Source organism: Cydia amplana, chromosome 2, assembly GCF_948474715.1.
Source record: "Cydia amplana chromosome 2, ilCydAmpl1.1, whole genome shotgun sequence".
Taxonomy (NCBI): Eukaryota; Metazoa; Arthropoda; class Insecta; order Lepidoptera; family Tortricidae; genus Cydia; species Cydia amplana.
In genome coordinates, this window is record NC_086070.1 from 16831501 (window position 1) to 16851346 (window position 19846).

General features: G+C 41.1%; 3 protein-coding genes across 3 annotated transcripts; 2 read left to right on the top strand and 1 right to left on the bottom strand.

Annotated features, from left to right (window-relative positions):
* Window positions 1-2068: 2068 nt before the first annotated feature.
* LOC134662176 (mitochondrial import inner membrane translocase subunit Tim17-B-like) lies at window positions 2069-3466 on the bottom strand. Its single transcript, XM_063518445.1, has 4 exons — window positions 3377-3466; window positions 3139-3300; window positions 2680-2857; window positions 2069-2326 (listed from the first exon to the last, which is right to left on the bottom strand). The coding sequence occupies exons 2-4, from the start codon at window positions 3280-3282 to the stop codon at window positions 2151-2153; spliced, it is 498 nt and encodes a 165-aa protein (XP_063374515.1). The 5' UTR covers window positions 3283-3300; window positions 3377-3466; the 3' UTR covers window positions 2069-2150.
* Window positions 3467-6667: 3201 nt separating this feature from the next.
* Window positions 6668-7303, top strand: LOC134662177 (trafficking protein particle complex subunit 1). The gene is made up of 2 exons (XM_063518446.1): window positions 6668-6797; window positions 6935-7303. Exons 1-2 carry the CDS (start codon window positions 6699-6701, stop codon window positions 7271-7273), a joined length of 438 nt encoding a protein of 145 aa, XP_063374516.1. The 5' UTR covers window positions 6668-6698; the 3' UTR covers window positions 7274-7303.
* Window positions 7304-8608: 1305 nt separating this feature from the next.
* LOC134659153 (centrobin) lies at window positions 8609-19478 on the top strand. The gene is made up of 9 exons (XM_063514784.1): window positions 8609-10040; window positions 10430-10663; window positions 10885-11139; window positions 11767-11970; window positions 12673-12899; window positions 14907-15009; window positions 15515-15624; window positions 17956-18106; window positions 19282-19478. Exons 1-9 carry the CDS (start codon window positions 8775-8777, stop codon window positions 19417-19419), a joined length of 2688 nt encoding a protein of 895 aa, XP_063370854.1. The 5' UTR covers window positions 8609-8774; the 3' UTR covers window positions 19420-19478.
* Window positions 19479-19846: the final 368 nt, after the last annotated feature.

Consider the following 19846-nt stretch of genomic DNA (forward strand, 5'->3'; position numbering starts at 1 on the left):
GGTGAGAGGAACTTTCGGGGGAGGTGTAATGTGGTGAATGTCCAATTTTAGTGTTTAGCAGTAACGCTTTGGTTTACTGCGACATAAACGCATATTGCTTGTGTCAGCGCAACCTAACGTGTATAAAACAATAGGCATTTAGAGAATAAACGTTCAGAATGTTCTTATACTATCACACATAAGGTGTTTAACTTCCACTAACTCCTCACCCGACTCTGCTCGTCAATATACTTACCTTAGAAGAAACCTATAATATTTGAATACAAGATTGAATAAAAGTAAAAAATCAGGGTTAAGTGCTTCTATGCTGGAACGCAGATCTGCAAATGAGAAAAGTATTTGAAAGAAATTGCAGAACATGAGAGGTTAAACAAAATATATGCTGTTTATCAAGCCCCTTTACCCATTTTAAATGTAACATTTGACTCAGATAGTATCAATACCCCATCAATACCCTTATTTATTTGCCATAGAACTAGAGTAAGACCAAGATAACTCTGCAGCGATTTTTACAGCACAGACATGCAATGCAAGTATTATTTAAATGTCATAATGTCAAGAAATTGACATTCGAAATAACACTTACACATCTGTGCTATAAAAATCGCTGCAGAGTTATCTTGGTCTGACTCTGTACACTTTAATAACTACTCTAAAAAGTTATGTAAATAATGGAAATTATTAACCTTATGAACACCAAATTTTGCAAGCTGTCATGTTGTCGAGTCTGTGTATTTTCTAGAAAATCTTCAAGATGAATATTTTCAGGTGTTCAAAGGGTAAATAATGCCTTTCTGCTTAGTATACCTGTTACTAATAATAATATTCTTAATTTTTAGGTGTAAAGTAATAAAGCACATATTTTTATAAACCAATTTATTTTATTTTTAGATCATATTAATAATCAAACAAAATTACAGTGAATAGGTAAATATTTCATAGCATATTGTCCATATTCAATTTACCTATGTGGAAGAGAATGGCAAGTATCAGCCTGAAGAAAGGAACAAATATATCTTCATGATACTGGGGAAAGATTCTTCAATTCACATAATGGCAGGACATCTAAAATGAGGTCACAATCAAATATATGGGAAACAAATAAAATATTGAAAGTGACAATGACATCATACTATGAAATACTTTAAAAACTAATCAAAAATGAAAAACAGAAATGTTACTGGTAAAATATGAGGTTCCACTGCTATTTCCAACATAAACTACACAAAAAAAAACTTCTATTGTTTGGAATCAAATGCCCTGATAGATTTGTCAAACTACTAAAAATATAGCCTTTCCCTCATGCATGCAGCTGCCTAGACTAGACATAAATAGACAAGGCTTTATAAGATTTACTCAACAGATTGACTGTCAAGAATATGCTAGATGTGTTCATTTTGTATTAGAAATGAGGTGCTTGGCACCGAAAGTGTTCATTACTTCTATGAGTTGAATCTTTACAGAACAAACAGTGAAAAGGTCAACTTTACCATTAACACCAGTTTCTCACTGCGGTGCACACATAGTAGCAATCAGTACTGGACTGCAAATATCACAGATGCTTCCTGTCCACATTATAAATTAAAATCTCTATTTTTGTTTTAATGCATTCACTGCTAGGGGGCGTGGCCTAGGAACAAACTTGTATGACGGTGGACGCAGATGTGTGTCGGGGGCAGTGAATGTGTTAAAGTAAGAGATTGTCTTTGCTATTTATTAGCAAAACAAAATTAACTGTACAGTTAAAGCAGTTGTACATACAACAATTGTATACAAATTTAAAAAAAAACTAATGATTTTTTTTCTATGAAAGAATGAAATTGTCAAGAGATGATTGAATCAGTGATTTATTTTTGTAATAGATACCATTCAACTTGTATTGAAACTGTACAGTTAAATTTTAAGCCCCGTCTCCATATCGCGCGGCAAACCATCGAACATTGGCTCGCGCGGCAGCCGCGCGCAATGGATACCGGGCTGCCGCGCGAGCCAACTCGATGCGCCCGGTATCCATTGTTCGAGCCAATGTTCGATGGTTTACCGCGCGATATGGAGACGGGGCTTTAGGTACATTCACTGCTGTACACAAGGGCTAAACCTCGCCTCATAAGGTTGTGAACTAACCAATAAGAAATGTCAAAAGTCTAGGTTTATTGGAAGGACTGCCCTTGTCCCTGACTCTGGCCCAGAACTGAGGGGTCTTCAAATATTGGTTGTTGAGGCTTGAACTGCTCCGCTGAGAGGCGTGTGAACATGATGCCAATGCCCTCTATGAGGGCAAGCAGGATCCCACCTACTAGTGCACTGCCCGCCATCGCTGGTACACCTGGAAGTTCACCAAATTACATCATTTACAATATTGATAAATCCTGTAAGTAGAATCATTTTCATTTACTACAAACATTAATTTAACTTGCAATGTTTGTATGTGCTATTTCAGTCAGTCTCAGTACAAAAAGTTTGACAATATGAACATTTCTGAGAAAATACAACAGTATAGGATTATGCACCACATCTGCAAGTTGTGGTCTGTTAGGTGACAATGCAGTATATGGTAACCATCAAGCTTATCTGATGATGGACACAGGTGGCCGTAGAAACTCTGATAAAACAATGCAACCTAGTTGTTTTGGGCTCAACTTAACTGCCCTATTGAGAGATAATAATAAAATGACTAACCATTTCTTGCAGCCAGTATTCCACCGGTCAAAGCGCCACTCATGATAGAGTTCCAGGGGTCCTCCTTCTGCCGCATGTATACAAGAGAGCAGTCTATTGTGGAAAACATGCCACCCCATACTGCAAAGTTGCCAGCTACTATTGGGGACCGCTCCTTGATTGCTGCTAAGCTGCCAAGCTGTAGACAAGGAACAAGTCAATTAGTTTTATTTTTACTATTGAGAAAAATGTATATTTATTTTCAGAAATTGTTAATGAATTTGTCGAAGTCTATCCAAATAAAACTTAGAACAACAGACATTGCGTTTCGCCATTTCAACTCTTATTTGCAAGAAAGTATTTTCTAACAGAATGTAAGTGTGAATAATGTCGAGTGTGGTGTGGCTGACTGTTTATCTACAAAATCCAATTAATTAAAGTTCGCTTTAATTGGAGGTCAAATTCCAATGAGTGTCTTACCATCTTTCGGCTGAATCCAACTGGTGCATTTCTAAATCCTTTTATTGAGTGAAATATTCCTCCACCAATGGCACCCATGATGAAAGCGCCACCGGAGTCGTCCAAAATACGCCACGGGCAGGGTTCTCGTGAATATTCATCCATTATGTATCACTTTTCTATCTGTAACGTAATATTAGGTAAGATAACCTACACGACAATAAATTCGTAGCACGATCACTATGACACTTCAACTTACTTTTATATAGGATTTTTAATTTGAGCTAAGGTTTGTTCTTTAGTTGAGCGTTATAGCAAAGTAATTACTTTTGTAATCTCCGCATTAATATTTTATTAAATTGAAAACTCCTCTGTAGCAGTGGTCGGAAGTCGGAAAAGGCCTGTCTGTCATGCATGACATTTTGTATGATGCCATTGAGGCAACATTGAGGCCATTTTCATCGCATGTTGTATGAATGGGCTCTACAGACCTTATCGATAATTGCTTTGCCGACTACTTTTTTAAAGCCATAACACACTACCGCACCGCAGCAAGGTCGTCGTGCGCCGCATCCATAAGTGAGATAAAGATATCTCTTTCTCGCTCTCACTTATGTGTGCGGCGCATCGTGACCTTGAACGGTGTGTTATGGTTTTTACGCTTAAATACTCAAGAGCGATAGAGAGGCAGATAACGATTTTCGATGATGGCGATCGATCAAACGCCTCAATAATCATCACCGCGACCTTAGTGCGCGAGAGCGAGAAACAGATATCTTGTCTATATTTATCGAATAATATTGCGATATGTTGAGAAAAGTCCATTTTTAAGCATTTTGGACTTGAATATTTTGAGCACAACCTGGAACCATGAAGTTATAGTCCGTCAACCAAATCTTGTCAGTAGCAATGTAAAGCAAACTAAAGTAGGGCAACACTCAAAGAGCAGTATTGCGCTAAGAAAAGCAGCAATGTACATCGAACCAAAAGATTTTTTTTCCGCTGAGCGCGCCCTGCTTACGTCAATTCAAATTGTCACTCGCGGTTTATTGAAAATATTTGAAACATGGACGGACAATTTAAAAGCGATGTTAAAACAATGTTAATCAAAATGATGAACAAATTTGAAGATATCAAAAACAACTCCTTATCGTAGTGCTTATATTCTCTTTGTTCCCTATCTAAGTCTTCTAAGTTTACTAAAATAAAATCATATCGAAATGCAGATAATTAGATAGTGCATATATTTGTTATTTACAATATAATATGCCACTTGTTAATGTAAATTAGTGTACTCTTCTGGATGAATATGACATACCTGTGTAATTTTTTTGATTGGTATATATTGTACAATAGGATTACATATTAAAAATAAAACAACTGATATTTGGGTGTTTATTTAATTTAAAGGTAAATAAGATAAGGGTCACTTTAGCTACACTATAATTCAGGTCATTAATTGAAAAAATATAATGAAGTTACCAATGTTACCGGGTCACTTCAACCAAGCATAATACTCTGTAGTATTCTATTGCATCTTTGTAAATAGTCACAACTGATTGCTGAAAATATTAGACATGTGGGCCTATGGACGGTTTCCAGGACACAATATATGGTCTTGTTGGATAGATTTAGGCATACGTTTTAATTTTATTTATGCCTTTTAACCCTAAAACAAAAAAACTGAACATAATCTTAAAAGTTCGAAAGAGTTCTTCCAGTATGTACTTGTCATAATCTCAATTTTTAGTAATGTTTACCATCAACGAGCATGATTGTACATTGTAGGCCCCTTAGCTTTGCTTATTCTTATTTAATGTATTGGTATTTAATGGTGACAGCAGAAATATCTCTTGAAACAGAAACGATTCAGAATGAAAACCAAATGAAAACAAATAAGGTGACGGCTGTCATTCACGATCCACATTCCACAGATAAAACACAGATGACACGCATTTTGGAATTATTCGAACACAGTGTTGCTAACCCGCGATTTTTCAAATTTGCCGCCTTTTACTACTGACAAGATTTGGTTGACGGACTTTATATTTTTTAAACTGGAGCGAGTTGTCACTTTTTTTGCCATACTAATTTGAACCTTATCACTGAGACAGAAAGTTGTTCGTACCAGACTAGAGAAAACGGTCCACTTGAGATAGAAAAACCCGAGCCCTGTGTCTCACTCGCACATGTTGCCAATGTTAAAAAGATACCATTGTGGTAGAAATTATATCATTAAACTACTGAATTTAATTACCTTCTTATACAATTTTAGTGTTATATTCAGATTACAGTTCTGATATATTTTAAGTAATTTGTAAATAATTATGATGCCAATATTATTAACTGATTAAACCAAGCGCATACACAGCAAAAAAAAACCTAAATTTTAGTATGGTAGGATTTGTAGTAACTTTAAATATTAATTGGTATCCCCAACTTGATGACATTTCTTCAAAACACGTGAATGCGAAATTTCTTAAAAATTGTGAAGAAATGTTATGTTAAAGGTTGTTGGAGTGAAATAATTGCTAATTGTGGAATATTGTTTCACAAGAAAGCCACAATTATTACATTTTACTATAAAAATACAAGACAACATTGTCAAACTCATTAGGGTGACTATGATGTCGGCACGTTGTGAATCGGTCTCACAGAATTCTTATTATTAACGTAGGTAATGTAAAAGTAAGTTTAACTTAATAGGTATGTCTTTATTTCGGCATGTTTAATTTAAGATTTGTTATAGAATACCTAATTGAAGGGATGTTTACAAAAACAACATAACTGATTAGAGCGGTTGTCATTTTTTTTAAGAACATGTTAATCGTTTCAGGTGTCAACCAGTGTAGTCAGTTATGTTGTTTTTGTAAACATCCCTTCAATTGCCAAAATTAAAAACCAAAATGCTTAACTCCTTAAACATTACAGACTCTCATTTATACATAATATTTTGTTACGGAAAAGGTGTGTCAAACTGTTTATATATATGCAATCGATTCTTTATAGGTAGGACACATTTCCGTCAATAGAAAAAAGGCACCAACTTTAAAAAAAACGTCATATTTGCTAAACAGATCTTCAATGACGCTTACACTTAAAAAAAGCTGAAGTGGACAAAAGGGAAGCCTACCTTTATGAACATACCATGAGTGAGTGCTAAAGAGGCCGACTACAAATGAAAGAAAAAACCCGACTACTTAAAATTTCACTTTATTTAGAAAATGTCACACCCTACTGATATATTTCATGTTATACTAATATCCCACATACAGATGTCTTATGGTCACCCTAATTAGAACGAGATGCAGGGCTCTAGTTTGACTTCTCATGTGGACACACTTTTTGGTCAATGTACTCGATCCAGTTTATTAACTCTAAATCCGTGCCTGGAACACGTTGAAAATGAGTATTCACGTGGTATTCGAACGATTCCAGACTAATCCAGACATTTTGACATTTGTGATTCTGTTTTGACATATGAATGAACCCGAAGTTGTATTTTTGTGCAATCGACTTTTAAATTAAAATTCGACTAAATCTAAATTTATCTTGCTGGATATTATTGTCATTCGGCAATAATGACGATTCACAACTTATATATTTTCGATCGCTATGGAACTTTGCTATACTACGGCGAATGGAACAGGTCTAAACAATCTGGAATGTCGAGAGAGGAAGTGAGTCTAAATAGAAAACATATATTATAACATTATTATAAATTTGTATTCAATCTTAGTGTTGGTTCTGATGACGCCTTTTGAACTCGAGTGACAAATATTTTGACGTTTACATTATAATACTTCTCATATTTCAGGAAGGCAAGCTGATGTATGGGATGCTGTTCTCAATCAAGTCCTTTGTATCCAAGATTTCCCCATTGGATCCAAAAGACGGATTCCTGCACTACAAGACTTCAAAATACACACTACATTGTTTAGAAACACCATCAGGACTTAAATTTGTCATGAATACTGACAACCAAGCTCAAGGGGTGCGGGAATTGTTGAAAAAGATTTATGGAGAAATTTATGTTCAATATGCTATTAGGAATCCCCTGTGTGGTATTGGTGAACCAATAACTAGTGAACTATTTAAAAGTAAACTTGATGCTTTCATCAAAACTACTCCAATTCATGCAGTGAGAGCTTCATGATAGAAACCCTCAATAAATAGTTATAAGTATTTTAAGCACTTAAATGGTATATTTTTTCCTAAGTTGTATAATGTAAAAAATGTATTCTTAAGAATTGTATCCCTGCATGTTACACCATATCTTGTTAACCTTTTGAACGCCACAGATGGCATACGATGTCAATGCAAAATCGTGACAACGACGCCAAAGACGGCATCTGACGTCGATCGTTTTTTGATGAAAATCTACTGAAAAACACCCCACTTTTTGGTTGGCATTATTTATTCACAAAACTAAATTTTACCCCCGTGGCATCAGTGGCACGGCAAATGGATGTGCCATTTGGCGTTGAAAAGGTTAGTGACAACCAAAACTCACTAATTAATTACTACCATAAGTTCAGGGCCGTAGTAAACCATAGTAGTATCAAACAAGGTTGATTTTTATTTTATAATTTTTTTGTAATTAGTGAGTTTTGGTTGTCACCTAACAATTTGTTCAGTGGCATAACTATACTAATTGCGCTCCTAATGATAATGTCTTAACTTTTTTTTAATAAAATGGTAGCTTCATCCTGTGCACACACCTCACAGACTGTAAGAACAGAGGCTACATGACACTTTGTGTTTTGCTGCGCTATATATAGTTAGGCAACTGACTGTAATGCTTTAGTGATATTTTGAATAAAATTGTAAGTTTTAATAGCTGCATGGCATTCTTTAGTTTATTTATTAACAAATATGGTTTCTTTATTAGCTGTTTAACATTACAATGTTTTCATTTACTTACACTGTGGATATAAATTATAATATATTTAACCTACTTAATTGCTTTTTTACTCAGATGATCTTTCTGTACCAAAAATGAAATTTTTGCCAAAAACTTATTGCCAGTATAAATGAAGAAGGACTGCATGCAATCTCGTAGATTTTGGCAATTATACTACTCTTTGGATTTTGGTCCCCTGCGGTGTGACGATTAACTTTGCCGTTACACGATAAAGTATAAAAACTGCCAATTTCAATATTTGCCTCTATCGCTCTTGCAAGTCCACAAGAAGGAGCGCCCTGTTTAGCCCGAGAGAGGCAAATGGAAAACGAAATTTTGTTTTTCGCGGTATACACCTCACCGCGACCTTAATGCGCCGCACCAAGCGAGAGCGAGAAAGAGATATATCTTTCTCGCTCTCTTATTGGTGCGGCGCACCCTGACCTTTATGCGGTGCGGTAGTGTATTAGGGCTATTAAACACACCACATCACTTTTTTACACGTGGCAATATTGAAATTGGTGTCAAACTTTGATTGGATTTGGTTGGCTGTGTTGATTCGTCAGTACAAACCATGTACAAACAAAACAACAATCAGAAAACGGTTGTGTTGTGTTAAAACAGTTTATTTATACTTTCAATTAATTAATCTTAAATTTAAACTGTTCAAAGTAATAAAAGCAGTATTATTTGAGTAAGCGCTAAAGGATGGCATCAGTTATAAACTATAGACTATGCCATCAAAACTGCTGTGATGAGTGACACCGACGATACCGATATTCTTTTGCTTATCCCGCCGAATTTCTTCCTTGTGCCAAGTTCGGGCTCCGAAGGATCACTTCTAGATTCCTCTAGAACTGTCGTGCACAAGCCGTCTTGCACTGCTCAAGTATTGGGGAAACTCGTCAACCAAGTGCACTCTCTTGAAAATAGGTTAGAAAGTTTAGAGTTAAGTACTAACGAGAGTATTTCTAGTTTTGGAGGAAGACGTAAAAGTTGTGAGACGGAAAGCTTTGACAGCCGGAGTCTCGACCGTAAGTGCTTTACGTTCCCACGCAGGCGGCGACGAAAGGTATTAAATAAAAGGGATAGAAAACGAGACTGGTCCCTTACAAGTTTAGACTCAATTGGCACAACACATATACCACCATTAAAATTCAAAGATTTTCCTGATAAATCTTCGGCAAATGATACAATAAGTATGGATGGAGACATAAGCAGTATTGTATCTACACCTAGCAAGAAGAATGATAAATTACTATTACATGAAATTGATGAATTTTTGACTAAAGTTGAGTCATATGAAATACCTGATTCTAAAATAAAAAATGAAACATCTCTTAGCCCAGAGAATGTTATTAAAGCTACAGGTGATTACATGACAAGGAAGATGGACCAGAAAATGGGTGTTGATGATATCAAACTTCCGAGTGGTAGAATTGTATCCAGTAACATATTAGATAAATATATATACCTGGTTAAGAATAACACTGAAACAATTGACAAGCCAACATCAAGCAATGTTAGATCACAGTATGCTGCAGAGGCTAATTTAAAATCGGTATTAGAAAGCCAGAACTGCAGGCCCTTGAAAAATGAAACAAAATCTCCTTCCAGCAGAAAATTAAATTTCATGGATTCTAAAGAAATCCAAGTTACATCAACTCCGAAGAAACCTCAACCTTACTCAGACACATTCCGTCCTTCTAGTAATAAAATCTATGATAGAGCCTCAAAGGTGTTGGAGCAGTACAAGTCTAAAAACTTTGGAAGTAATTCTCAAAATTCCATGGCAGATACAAGTCACTCTCTGTCTCCTAAAAAAGATGAGTTCAAGATGCCACAAATGAGACCTTTTCCAGAGGGTAAAGACGGTTTGAAACTAAGTGAGTTTCGCAACAAGTACATTGACACTATAGACACAGATTTATTGAGCTTAAGTGAGATGTGGGGTGAAAAAAGGGACAAGGGGGACAGGATGGAGAGTGCAAAGTTAGAAGAAGAAAAATTGAAAAGAGAGGCAAGTAAATTATCTTACACAGCACAGGCTGTTGTGTATTTCATTATTGTTTGTTTTTATATACCAGATACTAAAATTACAGCTTGATTACCCCAATTTATTTGAGCAAATCTGTCATTTTAGTGTATGAGATAAAGAGAACATTTACATATGTTTTGAAGCTTTGCAAAGCTTACTTTGCACCTGGGTCAGGTTTTTCAATTATAACAATATATGACACCATTTCTTTATACATTATTACATAACATACATTTTTGCCAAATCTAACAACAAAAATATAAAAATAAGCTAATATTGTGTGAATGGCTAAAAACTAAAATAAGCTTAATGTTACTATGTCTCACGGCAGTTTAAATTCTAATCTTATAGTATATACTTTATGATTCTAGCATTGCGAATCCATAATCCAGCAATTACAAAAGAAACTACTGGAGCAACAAGAGAAGCTGGCAGTTGCTGTCAAAGTAGACCACAGTAAGGACGAGGCCATATCCAAGCTCCGGGAGGCTTGGCTGAAGCTCACTAGCAGCCTGGACCGGGCCGAGGAGCGCCACAAGGCTGCACTGGACAAGATGATGCGGGAGGTTGACAACTTTAGAGCTGTTGCTGATGCAGCACAGAAGGTATGTAGTTACTTTTTCATTTTTATGCTGGGTATGTTTTGGCACTTTATTATTTTTACATATTTTTCATAAACCAAATCATAAAATTCAAAACGCATATATTTTATCATCATAGTCTGCACTGTTTTTCTCCATACCCCTGGGGGCCAACAGCGAACTTTGGGTTTCTGCCTCTCTAAAGCTTCTTTAGTTTTCTCTTATTTCTTTACTTTAATTTACAGAAAACTAGCCATTTTGAATCCGAGCTGTACAAAGCCCTAGACTTAGCCCATGATTACCAAGACAAGTGCAAGCAACTCAACCTGGAAATGAAGCAGGTCAGGGCCAGCACAGAGAGTGCGCTGGCCAGCAAAGACCAGCTTTTAGCCAGCAAGGACAAGGAAATACAGGTCTTGAAGGAAAACTATGAGACTGTCATGCGATTGAATAAACAGTCAACAGATTGTGTAAAGAACCTGGAGGATGTGTTGGAAAAGGTGGGTAGTTGTATTGGTATATTATCTTCTTAAACATTTGCTAGCTCAATATTATGCAAAATTATACTTTCATATTGTTACTGCTAGCATACAATCTAGCACTTAGTTTTTGAATTTAAATTTAAACACGACTTAATAGTACCTAAGTACCTACTGAATATTCTCCAACCTTTTTTTCATTGCTTTTCTAGTAATTGTTTTCTCCAAATGGGCTTACACCAGGATTAGGACTATGGATAAAACAAAATAAAACTTACATTAATTATACATTTTACTTTTAGCCCTGTGTTTGTTGTGACATGCAATAGATTGATGAAAAAAGGCTAAAATCTAAATCCTCATCTGTAACTAAATATGTATCTGCAATTTGAGACTATATACACAGATCGAAGTATCTTATTGTTGTGCGTGAGCCTTAGGCTGGTGATACACTTGTAAGTTTTACTTACCTCAGTAAGGACAAAGCTATTTGTTAGAATGAGATAACAATATTCATCTCTCGATATATAGCTGTATCCCTACTTCGTAAATAAAACTTACAAGTGTATCTTGGGCCTATATTAGACCTAACTTTACGAAATGTGGAGTTAGCTATACTTGGTTATAACATGGATTATTACGTTATAGGAAAAAGCGGACCACAACGAATCAAAGCAAAAAATAGACGAGCTGTCCCAACGGCTGCAGTCCATCGACGAAGAAACGGCCCTCGTACATCAGGAGAGGGACCTTCTGAGGACCAAGATAAACGAGGAGCGCGGCCGCTGCACCGTCCTGGAGCGCCAACTGGCCGATAAACAGGACCAATGTAGCGACCTGCTTAATAAATGCGTATGTTACGGTGTTATTACATAAAAACAATAACACGAACCTAGCCGCCGCCATACTAGACATGTGTCATTCACGAGTGAGTGATTTAACCTCCTAAGGCCCAAGGTCCTACCCATACCCATTTGCGCTTATCGAAATTGGCGTGTACGGACTTCTAAAGGACTGTTTTGTTTTGTCTGTGAGCCCTTTAACAAGTTCGTAAAAAAAAATCAAAGTGCTGTACAAGGTGCTGTATAAGTACAATAACATTGAAAAAAGTCTTTTAAGTACTTGGGTCTGAATGAGTATAAAACAATAGTACTACTGGTAGGACTACGAGCCGTACTGACTACAACATACTCAATTTTTCGTTGGGCCTTAGGAGGTTAAATTAATCATTTGACTGAACTCGCTCACTCTTCAACTCAGTGCAGATTCAACTCGCTCATTTTGCTCAGTAACTCATCGATCTCGGTGTTCCTTACTCACTTTTTCCCACTCATGATTCGAATGAGCCGGCCGAGCGTGACTAGCGAGTGAGACGATGCGAATAGGTTTCGGAGCAGTTCGGAAGAATTCGGGGGACGAAAAGTAATTTCTGATTATATGTAAACGTTTCTTTTACATAAGTCAATTTCTTTATCAAAATTTCCTTGCTTGTATTGTGACAGTAGCATAGTTGCGTATACTAATTATATAGTTTTTCTTCCATATATTGTTCAGGACAATCTCGATGCTGAAGTGAAGTGCCTGCGGAAACAGTTGGAACTCCAGAAAAACGAGCTGAAGTGTCACTACCAGAAGCAGTTAGAGGACGCCGTGCTGGCCAAGCTACAGGAGTTCCAGCAGCAGCTGGAACACGCCGAGCGGGACCTGGAGAATGACGCAAGGGGCAAGGAAAGCGCCATGTTGGACACATTCAATAGGCAGGTCGCGAGGATTGAGGAGCAGTGAGTTTATTAGACTAATTTTCGCTAGTATTAGACTGGATAATCTCCAGGAGTTCCAGCAGCAGCTGGAACACGCTGAGCGGGACCTGGAGAATGACGCAAGGGGCAAGGAAAGCGCCATGTTGGAAACATTCAATAGGCAGGTCGCCAGGATCGAGGAGCAGCGAGTTTCTTTCTTACACTAATGTTCGCTAGTCTTATACTGGACAATCTCCAGGAGTTCCAGCAGCAGCTGGAACACGCTGAGCGGGACCTGGAGAATGACGCGAGGGGCAAGGAGAGCGCCATGTTGGAAACATTCAATAGGCAGGTCGCCAGGATCGAGGACCAGTGAGTTTCTTTCTTACACCAATTTTCGCTAGTCTTAGAATGGACAAGCTGCAGGAGTTCCAGCAGCAGCTGGAACACGCTGAGCGTAACCTGGAGAACGCGGGGGGCAAGGAAAGCGCCATGTTGGACGCATTCAATAGGCAGGTCACGAGGATCGACGAGCAGTGAGTTTCTCTCTTACAGTAATTTTCGCTAGTCTTATACTGGACAATCTGCAGGAGTTCCAGCAGCAGCTGGAACACGCTGAGCGGGACCTGGAGAATGACGCAAGGGGCAAGGAAAGCGCCATGTTGGAAACATTCAATAGGCAGGTCGCCAGGATCGAGGTCCAGTGAGTTTCTTTCTTACACCAATTTTCGCTAGTCTTAGACTGGACAATCTCCAGGAGTTCCAGCAGCAGCTGGAACACGCCGAGCGGGACCTGGAGAATGACGCAAGGGGCAAGGAAAGCGCCATGTTGGAAACATTCAATAGGCAGGTCGCCAGGATCGAGGAGCAGTGAGTTTCTTTCTTACACCAATTTTCGCTAGTCTTATACTGGACAAGCTGCAGGAGTTCCAGCAGCAGCTGGAACACGCCGAGCGGGACCTGGAGAATGACGCGAGGGACAAGGAAAGCGCCATGTTGGAAACATTCAATAGGCAGGTCACGAGGATCGAGGAGCAGTGAGTTTCTCTCTTACAGTAATTTTCGCTAGTCTTAGACTGGACAAGCTGTAGGAGTTCCAGCAGCAGCTGGAACACGCCGAGCGGGACCTGGAGAATGACGCAAGGGGCAAGGAGAGCGCCATGTTGGAAACATTCAATAGGCAGGTCGCCAGGATCGAGGAGCAGTGAGTTTCTTTCTTACACGAATTTTCGCTAGTCTTAGACTGGACAAGCTGCAGGAGTTCCAGCAGCAGCTGGAACACGCTGAGCGTGACCTGGAGAACGCGGGGGGCAAGGAAAGCGCCATGTTGGAAACATTCAATAGGCAGGTCGCCAGGTTCGAGGAGCAGTGAGTTTCTTTCTTACACTAATGTTCGCTAGTCTTAGACTGGACAATCTCCAGGAGTTCCAGCAGCAGCTGGAACACGCTGAGCGTGACCTGGAGAACGCGAGGGGCAAGGAAAGCGCCATGTTGGAAACATTCAATAGGCAGGTCGCCAGGTTCGAGGAGCAGTGAGTTTCTTTCTTACACTAATGTTCGCTAGTCTTAGACTGGACAATCTCCAGGAGTTCCAGCAGCAGCTGGAACACGCTGAGCGTGACCTGGAGAACGCGAGGGGCAAGGAAAGCGCCATGTTGGAAACATTCAATAGGCAGGTCGCCAGGATCGAGGAGCAGTGAGTTTCTCTCTTACACCAAACACTTTCACTCATGCACTAGGATGCAATGGATCTGGATCGCTAGTGGCATACTGGATTTCTTTAAAAGAGATTTTGTAGTTTGTTGAAAGACATGGTAGGTAAGATGCAGTTTATTAACTGCTTGCTCTATTGAGCAAGCTGAGCGGCAGCTGCTGGCGATTCCGCGGCCAAAAAAAACTGAGTGGTGTGGGGTGTGGCATACCCGCAAGAAAAGTGTAGTAGCACATTTAGTAGGTTCTCTTGGTTTCTTATATTTCTCTTTACTTAGATGTCTTAGATCCTAAACTAAAGTGTTAAATCTTTTGCGAATAATTTTTTTATTGTTTCAGACACAAATTGGAGATTAAAGTTCTGGAAGAGAAACAAAAAGAAGAGATAAAATTGTATCGACTACAGCTGGCGCAGGCCAGCGAAAAAATCGGCTTATTAGAGGTAAACGGTTTATTGTGTAGGTAATGTATTTTTTTAAAACTTGAACCTTATTACTCACTGAACTCAACTTGCAAAATAATTGTGATTATTATTATTACGAACGTAAAAAATAGACTTACCTATCTATGTATTTATATTAGTATTTCCCCGCATTTGTTTGAGAAGGACTACACACACTTGGCGAGAAAAGGGATTGCCAACCTCGCCACGCTCGGCCATGCAGTAAGCACTTGGCAGGCAATATGTACTTAACATTCCTCTTTAGTAAAACAAACGACGTTAAAATAAAATCACTACATAGTATAAAACAAAGTCGCTGTCTGTCATAGCTTAGCTAACTACGCAACGGATTATGATGCGGTTTTTTTAATAGATAAGAGTGATTCAAGAGGAAGGTTTATGTATAATTTGTTAACCCGTGCGAAGCCGGGGCGGGTCGCTAGTCAATCTTGTCTTGCAAATTAGTACTTAGGTTATCAACACTTATTTATTGAACAATGTGTAGAGTAAGCTGGAGTCCCACCGGCGGCGGCGCGGGCAGATCGCGACGCAGCTGCACGGCGTGATGCAGCAGCAGTGGCGGCAGGCCGTGCGCATCCTCACCAGCGGCCAGGAGCCGCTCGACCACACCAGGGACTCGGGTGAGGGGATGCGACTAGTGGTTAGCTGGAGTCCCACCGGCGGCGGCGCGGGCAGATCGCGACGCAGCTGCACGGCGTGATGCAGCAGCAGTGGCGGCAGGCCGTGCGCATCCTCACCAGCGGCCAGGAGCCGCTCGACCACACCAGGGACTCGGGTGAGGGGATGCGACTAGTGGTTAGCTGGAGTCCCACCGGCGGCGGTACGGGCAGATCGCGACGCAGCTGCACGGCGTGATGCAGCAGCAGTGGCGGCAGGCCGTGCGCATCCTCACCAGCGGCCAGGAGCCGCTCGACCACACCAGGGACTCGGGTGAGGGGATGCGACTAGTGGTTAGCTGGAGTCCCACCGGCGGCGGTACGGGCAGATCGCGACGCAGCTGCACGGCGTGATGCAGCAGCAGTGGCGGCAGGCCGTGCGCATCCTCACCAGCGGCCAGGAGCCGCTCGACCACACCAGGGACTCGGGTGAGGGGATGCGACTAGTGGTTAGCTGGAGTCCCACCGGCGGCGGCGCGGGCAGATCGCGACGCAGCTGCACGGCGTGATGCAGCAGCAGTGGCGGCAGGCCGTGCGCATCCTCACCAGCGGCCAGGAGCCGCTCGACCACACCAGGGACTCGGGTGAGGGGATGCGACTAGTGGTTAGCTGGAGTCCCACCGGCGGCGGCGCGGGCAGATCGCGACGCAGCTGCACGGCGTGATGCAGCAGCAGTGGCGGCAGGCCGTGCGCATCCTCACCAGCGGCCAGGAGCCGCTCGACCACACCAGGGACTCGGGTGAGGGGATGCGACTAGTGGTTAGCTGGAGTCCCACCGGCGGCGGCGCGGGCAGATCGCGACGCAGCTGCACGGCGTGATGCAGCAGCAGTGGCGGCAGGCCGTGCGCATCCTCACCAGCGGCCAGGAGCCGCTCGACCACACCAGGGACTCGGGTGAGGGGATGCGACTAGTGGTTAGCTGGAGTCCCACCGGCGGCGGCGCGGGCAGATCGCGACGCAGCTGCACGGCGTGATGCAGCAGCAGTGGCGGCAGGCCGTGCGCATCCTCACCAGCGGCCAGGAGCCCCCCGACCACACCAGGGACTCGGGTGAGGGGATGCGACTACACGCCGTAACTGAGTCGGGCAGTTTGTTATGATTTAGTAGGCAAACGAGCAGACGTATCGCCTGATGGTAAGCGATTACCGTCGCTCTTTTCTTGAAGGTATAAAGGTTGTATGGGTCCGGAAATACCGCAGAAGATACCATTCCACAGTTTAGCTGTGCGAGGCAGGAAGTTTCAGGAGAAACGCACGGTTGAGGACTGCCAACCATCTAAGTGATGGTTTTATTCGTTTACATTATTTTAAAAGTAATATCATTAACATATATATATTTGGACGACCGGTCTGGCCTAGTGGGTAGTGACCCTACCTGTGAAGCCGCGGTCCTGGGTTCGAATCCCAGTAAGGGCATTTATTTGTGTGATGAGCACAGATATTTGTTCCTGAGTCATGGTTGTTTTCTATGTATTTAAGTATTTGTATATTATATATATCGTTGTCTGAGTACCCACAACACAAGCTTTCTTGAGCTTACCGTGGGGCTTAGTCAATTTGTGTAATAATGTCCTATAATATTTATATTTATTTATTTTATTTATTTATATATGTCGACCATCGTATGGTCATGGTACGCATACGATTTATCATGTTTCTATCAAGAAAACTATATAATCTGGTGAATGTGCACCACACTGCATAGCATGTGCATATCATAATGAAATAAGAGAAGTGGCCAACTTATGTCGTAATACGAGATCGATCAACGACCTAGTGGCGCATTCGCCAGATCTGGTGCCGATTGCATAATAACTTGTAACTAATAATATTAGCGGAAGTCTCTTTTAAATTCCTTTGATTAGAAAGAGACGTTCGCTAATATTGTTAGTTACAAGTTATTATGCGATCGGCCCCTGGAAACATGTTGTATAGTTTGTAGCTTTCTAATAGACCCCGAAGGCTAATCCTATTGTCTATTGTTCAGTAAAACCGCACGTGCTACTTACTTGCAAAGAAGGGTCCTAATTATTCTATTTGGCACCTGAGCGCGGGCTAGTCCAACGCTCAAAAAACCAGTGTAGGTGCGCTCTCCGATAACGCGCCTTTGTTACGCATCTCGATGACACATTTTAGACTGGTTCTGTAGCGTTCGGCTCGCCGGCACTCAGTAACTGAAGTACCGATTTTTTATGCAGGTGGTTGTGGCACATGGCACGAGCGGTTTTTCTTAACAATAGACAATAGGATTAGCCTTCGGGGTCTATTAGAAAGCTACAAACTATAAATATTACAGCGTCGACGCCGGCGCCCGACTTCGCGGGGAAGGTCCCGCCGCTGTCGCTGCCGCCGCGCCGCGACCGCGAACCCCTCAACTTTGATGGAATCTCCGACCACGAGCTTCAACACTACGTTAAGTTGGTAAATACCATTTGTCATTAGCTTACTAGTTAACTCGTTGATTACCGAGCAAATCGGTTAGTAACAATTCTAAGAATTTGCATAACTTAGACGTAAACTTGTAGACTGTCCAATCAAGACCGAGAACTAGATTTAATATTGGCATTCCAGAAATGGTATTCGATCTATTCAATATCTTGGTCCAATGTGTATTTGTATCTCACATTTTACTTAATGAGAGAGTGAGACGCTGCACATTGGACAGGTGGAATTCCACCCTGACTCAAATGTTGGCACTTATGTAGTTTAGGTCAGATATCGCTCGACATGTTCATTGTCAACCATTCGATGACAAGAGCAACACGTGCGGCGATAGCATGGTAATTGGTAGGATTTTTATCGCCTGTCATTATGGCTGTCACTTTCGCACTTACATACTTCAACGTGACAGGCATGGTGACAGGCGATAAAAATGCGACCGTGCTACAACGCTGTTCGGCGGGCTCTGGCCCCATGTGTAAGCTCCTTTCGACGATTCTAGTAACAGTTGAAGACGTATCAGGCAATATTCGACCTTAACTGACCAGTTTTAAAGTGAATTATCGTTTTATCGATCTATAACGTGCTCAGACAAGACATCCTCTAGACTGAGCATAGTAACGCTACCCCCTCTGCCACTATATACGGTAGTTTTACTCCATCTTCGAGTCAAAGTGTCAGAATCCCGTGCCGTGATTGGTCCGTGTCTTTGAACGGACCAATCACGCCACGGTTCGCTCACCTCGTCCCCCCGCACCCCCTGTATTTTTGGCAGCATCGGTTTCATGAAATAATTGCTCTAAACTCCGTCTAGAGTATTCCTAGTCTATGATAACGTGTAACATTGTGCCATGATCATAGAGAAAAAAATACATAGAGTGCTCACTCCATACATCAGTTTTAGTACCAAAAAGACTATTAGCATCTAGTAGCGGAACTATCAGTACTGCTACTTGACAATAGATGTAGCACCGACCGGAAAGTCTTATGCTGTTGAGATAAGACTTTCCGGTCGGTGCTACATCTATTGTCAAATAGCAGTACTGATAGTTCCGCTACTCGATGCTAGATGTAGACACTAACATTAATAGTCTGAACTGATGTATGGAGTGAGCACTCTTGTCTTACTATATTTCTCTATGGCCATGATGGTACAGCTGCTGACGAAGCCTCCGGCGCTGGACAGCACGGAGCGCTCGGCGTCGCCGCTCGAGGAGCCCACGAGCGACCGGCCCGAGCGCCGCGCGCGCCGCAGCCTCAACCACAGCGGTCCCAAGCCGCCCTGGAAGGCCTGACACGAACCGAGACAATCACGGTTTCAATATTAACTCTTTAACGGGCAGTGGGAACACGTTTCTCTTGAACTTTGTCTACTTTTGATAGAGTTCAAAACCAGAGTGTTGACTGATGAAAGAATTATTTAAGTATTTGCTCATCTTCCAGTTACAATGAGTATAAAGTAGCTTTATGTTTCTTTGTAGGACAAAGATCGATTAAAGAAAATTCAACCACAGCGGGCCCAAGCCGCCCTGGAAGGCCTGACACGAACCGAGACAATCATGGTTTCAATATTAACTCTGTGGTAACAGACAGTGGGGACACGTTTCTCTTCAAATTTTGAACTATGTCTCGTTTTGATAGAGTTCAAAACCAGAGTGTTGACTGATGAAAGAAGTATTTAAGTATTTGCTCCTCTTCCAATAGGGAGTATTACTGCAATGT

What these genes read in the sequence shown, in the direction of transcription:
- LOC134659153 (XM_063514784.1), top strand. Translation starts at nt 8,775, where the DNA reads ATGAGTGACACCGACGATACCGATATTCTTTTGCTTATCCCGCCGAAT. An exon ending in GCGACCTGCTTAATAAATGC is followed by an intron (nt 11,971 to 12,672) that starts GTATGTTACGGT and finishes TATATTGTTCAG; the next exon opens with GACAATCTCGATGCTGAAGT. An exon ending in AAAAAATCGGCTTATTAGAG is followed by an intron (nt 15,010 to 15,514) that starts GTAAACGGTTTA and finishes AACAATGTGTAG; the next exon opens with AGTAAGCTGGAGTCCCACCG.
- LOC134662176 (XM_063518445.1), bottom strand. Translation starts at nt 3,282, where the DNA reads ATGGATGAATATTCACGAGAACCCTGCCCGTGGCGTATTTTGGACGAC. An exon ending in TTGGATTCAGCCGAAAGATG is followed by an intron (nt 2,858 to 3,138) that starts GTAAGACACTCA and finishes CCTTGTCTACAG; the next exon opens with CTTGGCAGCTTAGCAGCAAT. An exon ending in AATACTGGCTGCAAGAAATG is followed by an intron (nt 2,327 to 2,679) that starts GTTAGTCATTTT and finishes GTGAACTTCCAG; the next exon opens with GTGTACCAGCGATGGCGGGC.
- LOC134662177 (XM_063518446.1), top strand. Translation starts at nt 6,699, where the DNA reads ATGACGATTCACAACTTATATATTTTCGATCGCTATGGAACTTTGCTA. An exon ending in CTGGAATGTCGAGAGAGGAA is followed by an intron (nt 6,798 to 6,934) that starts GTGAGTCTAAAT and finishes CTCATATTTCAG; the next exon opens with GAAGGCAAGCTGATGTATGG.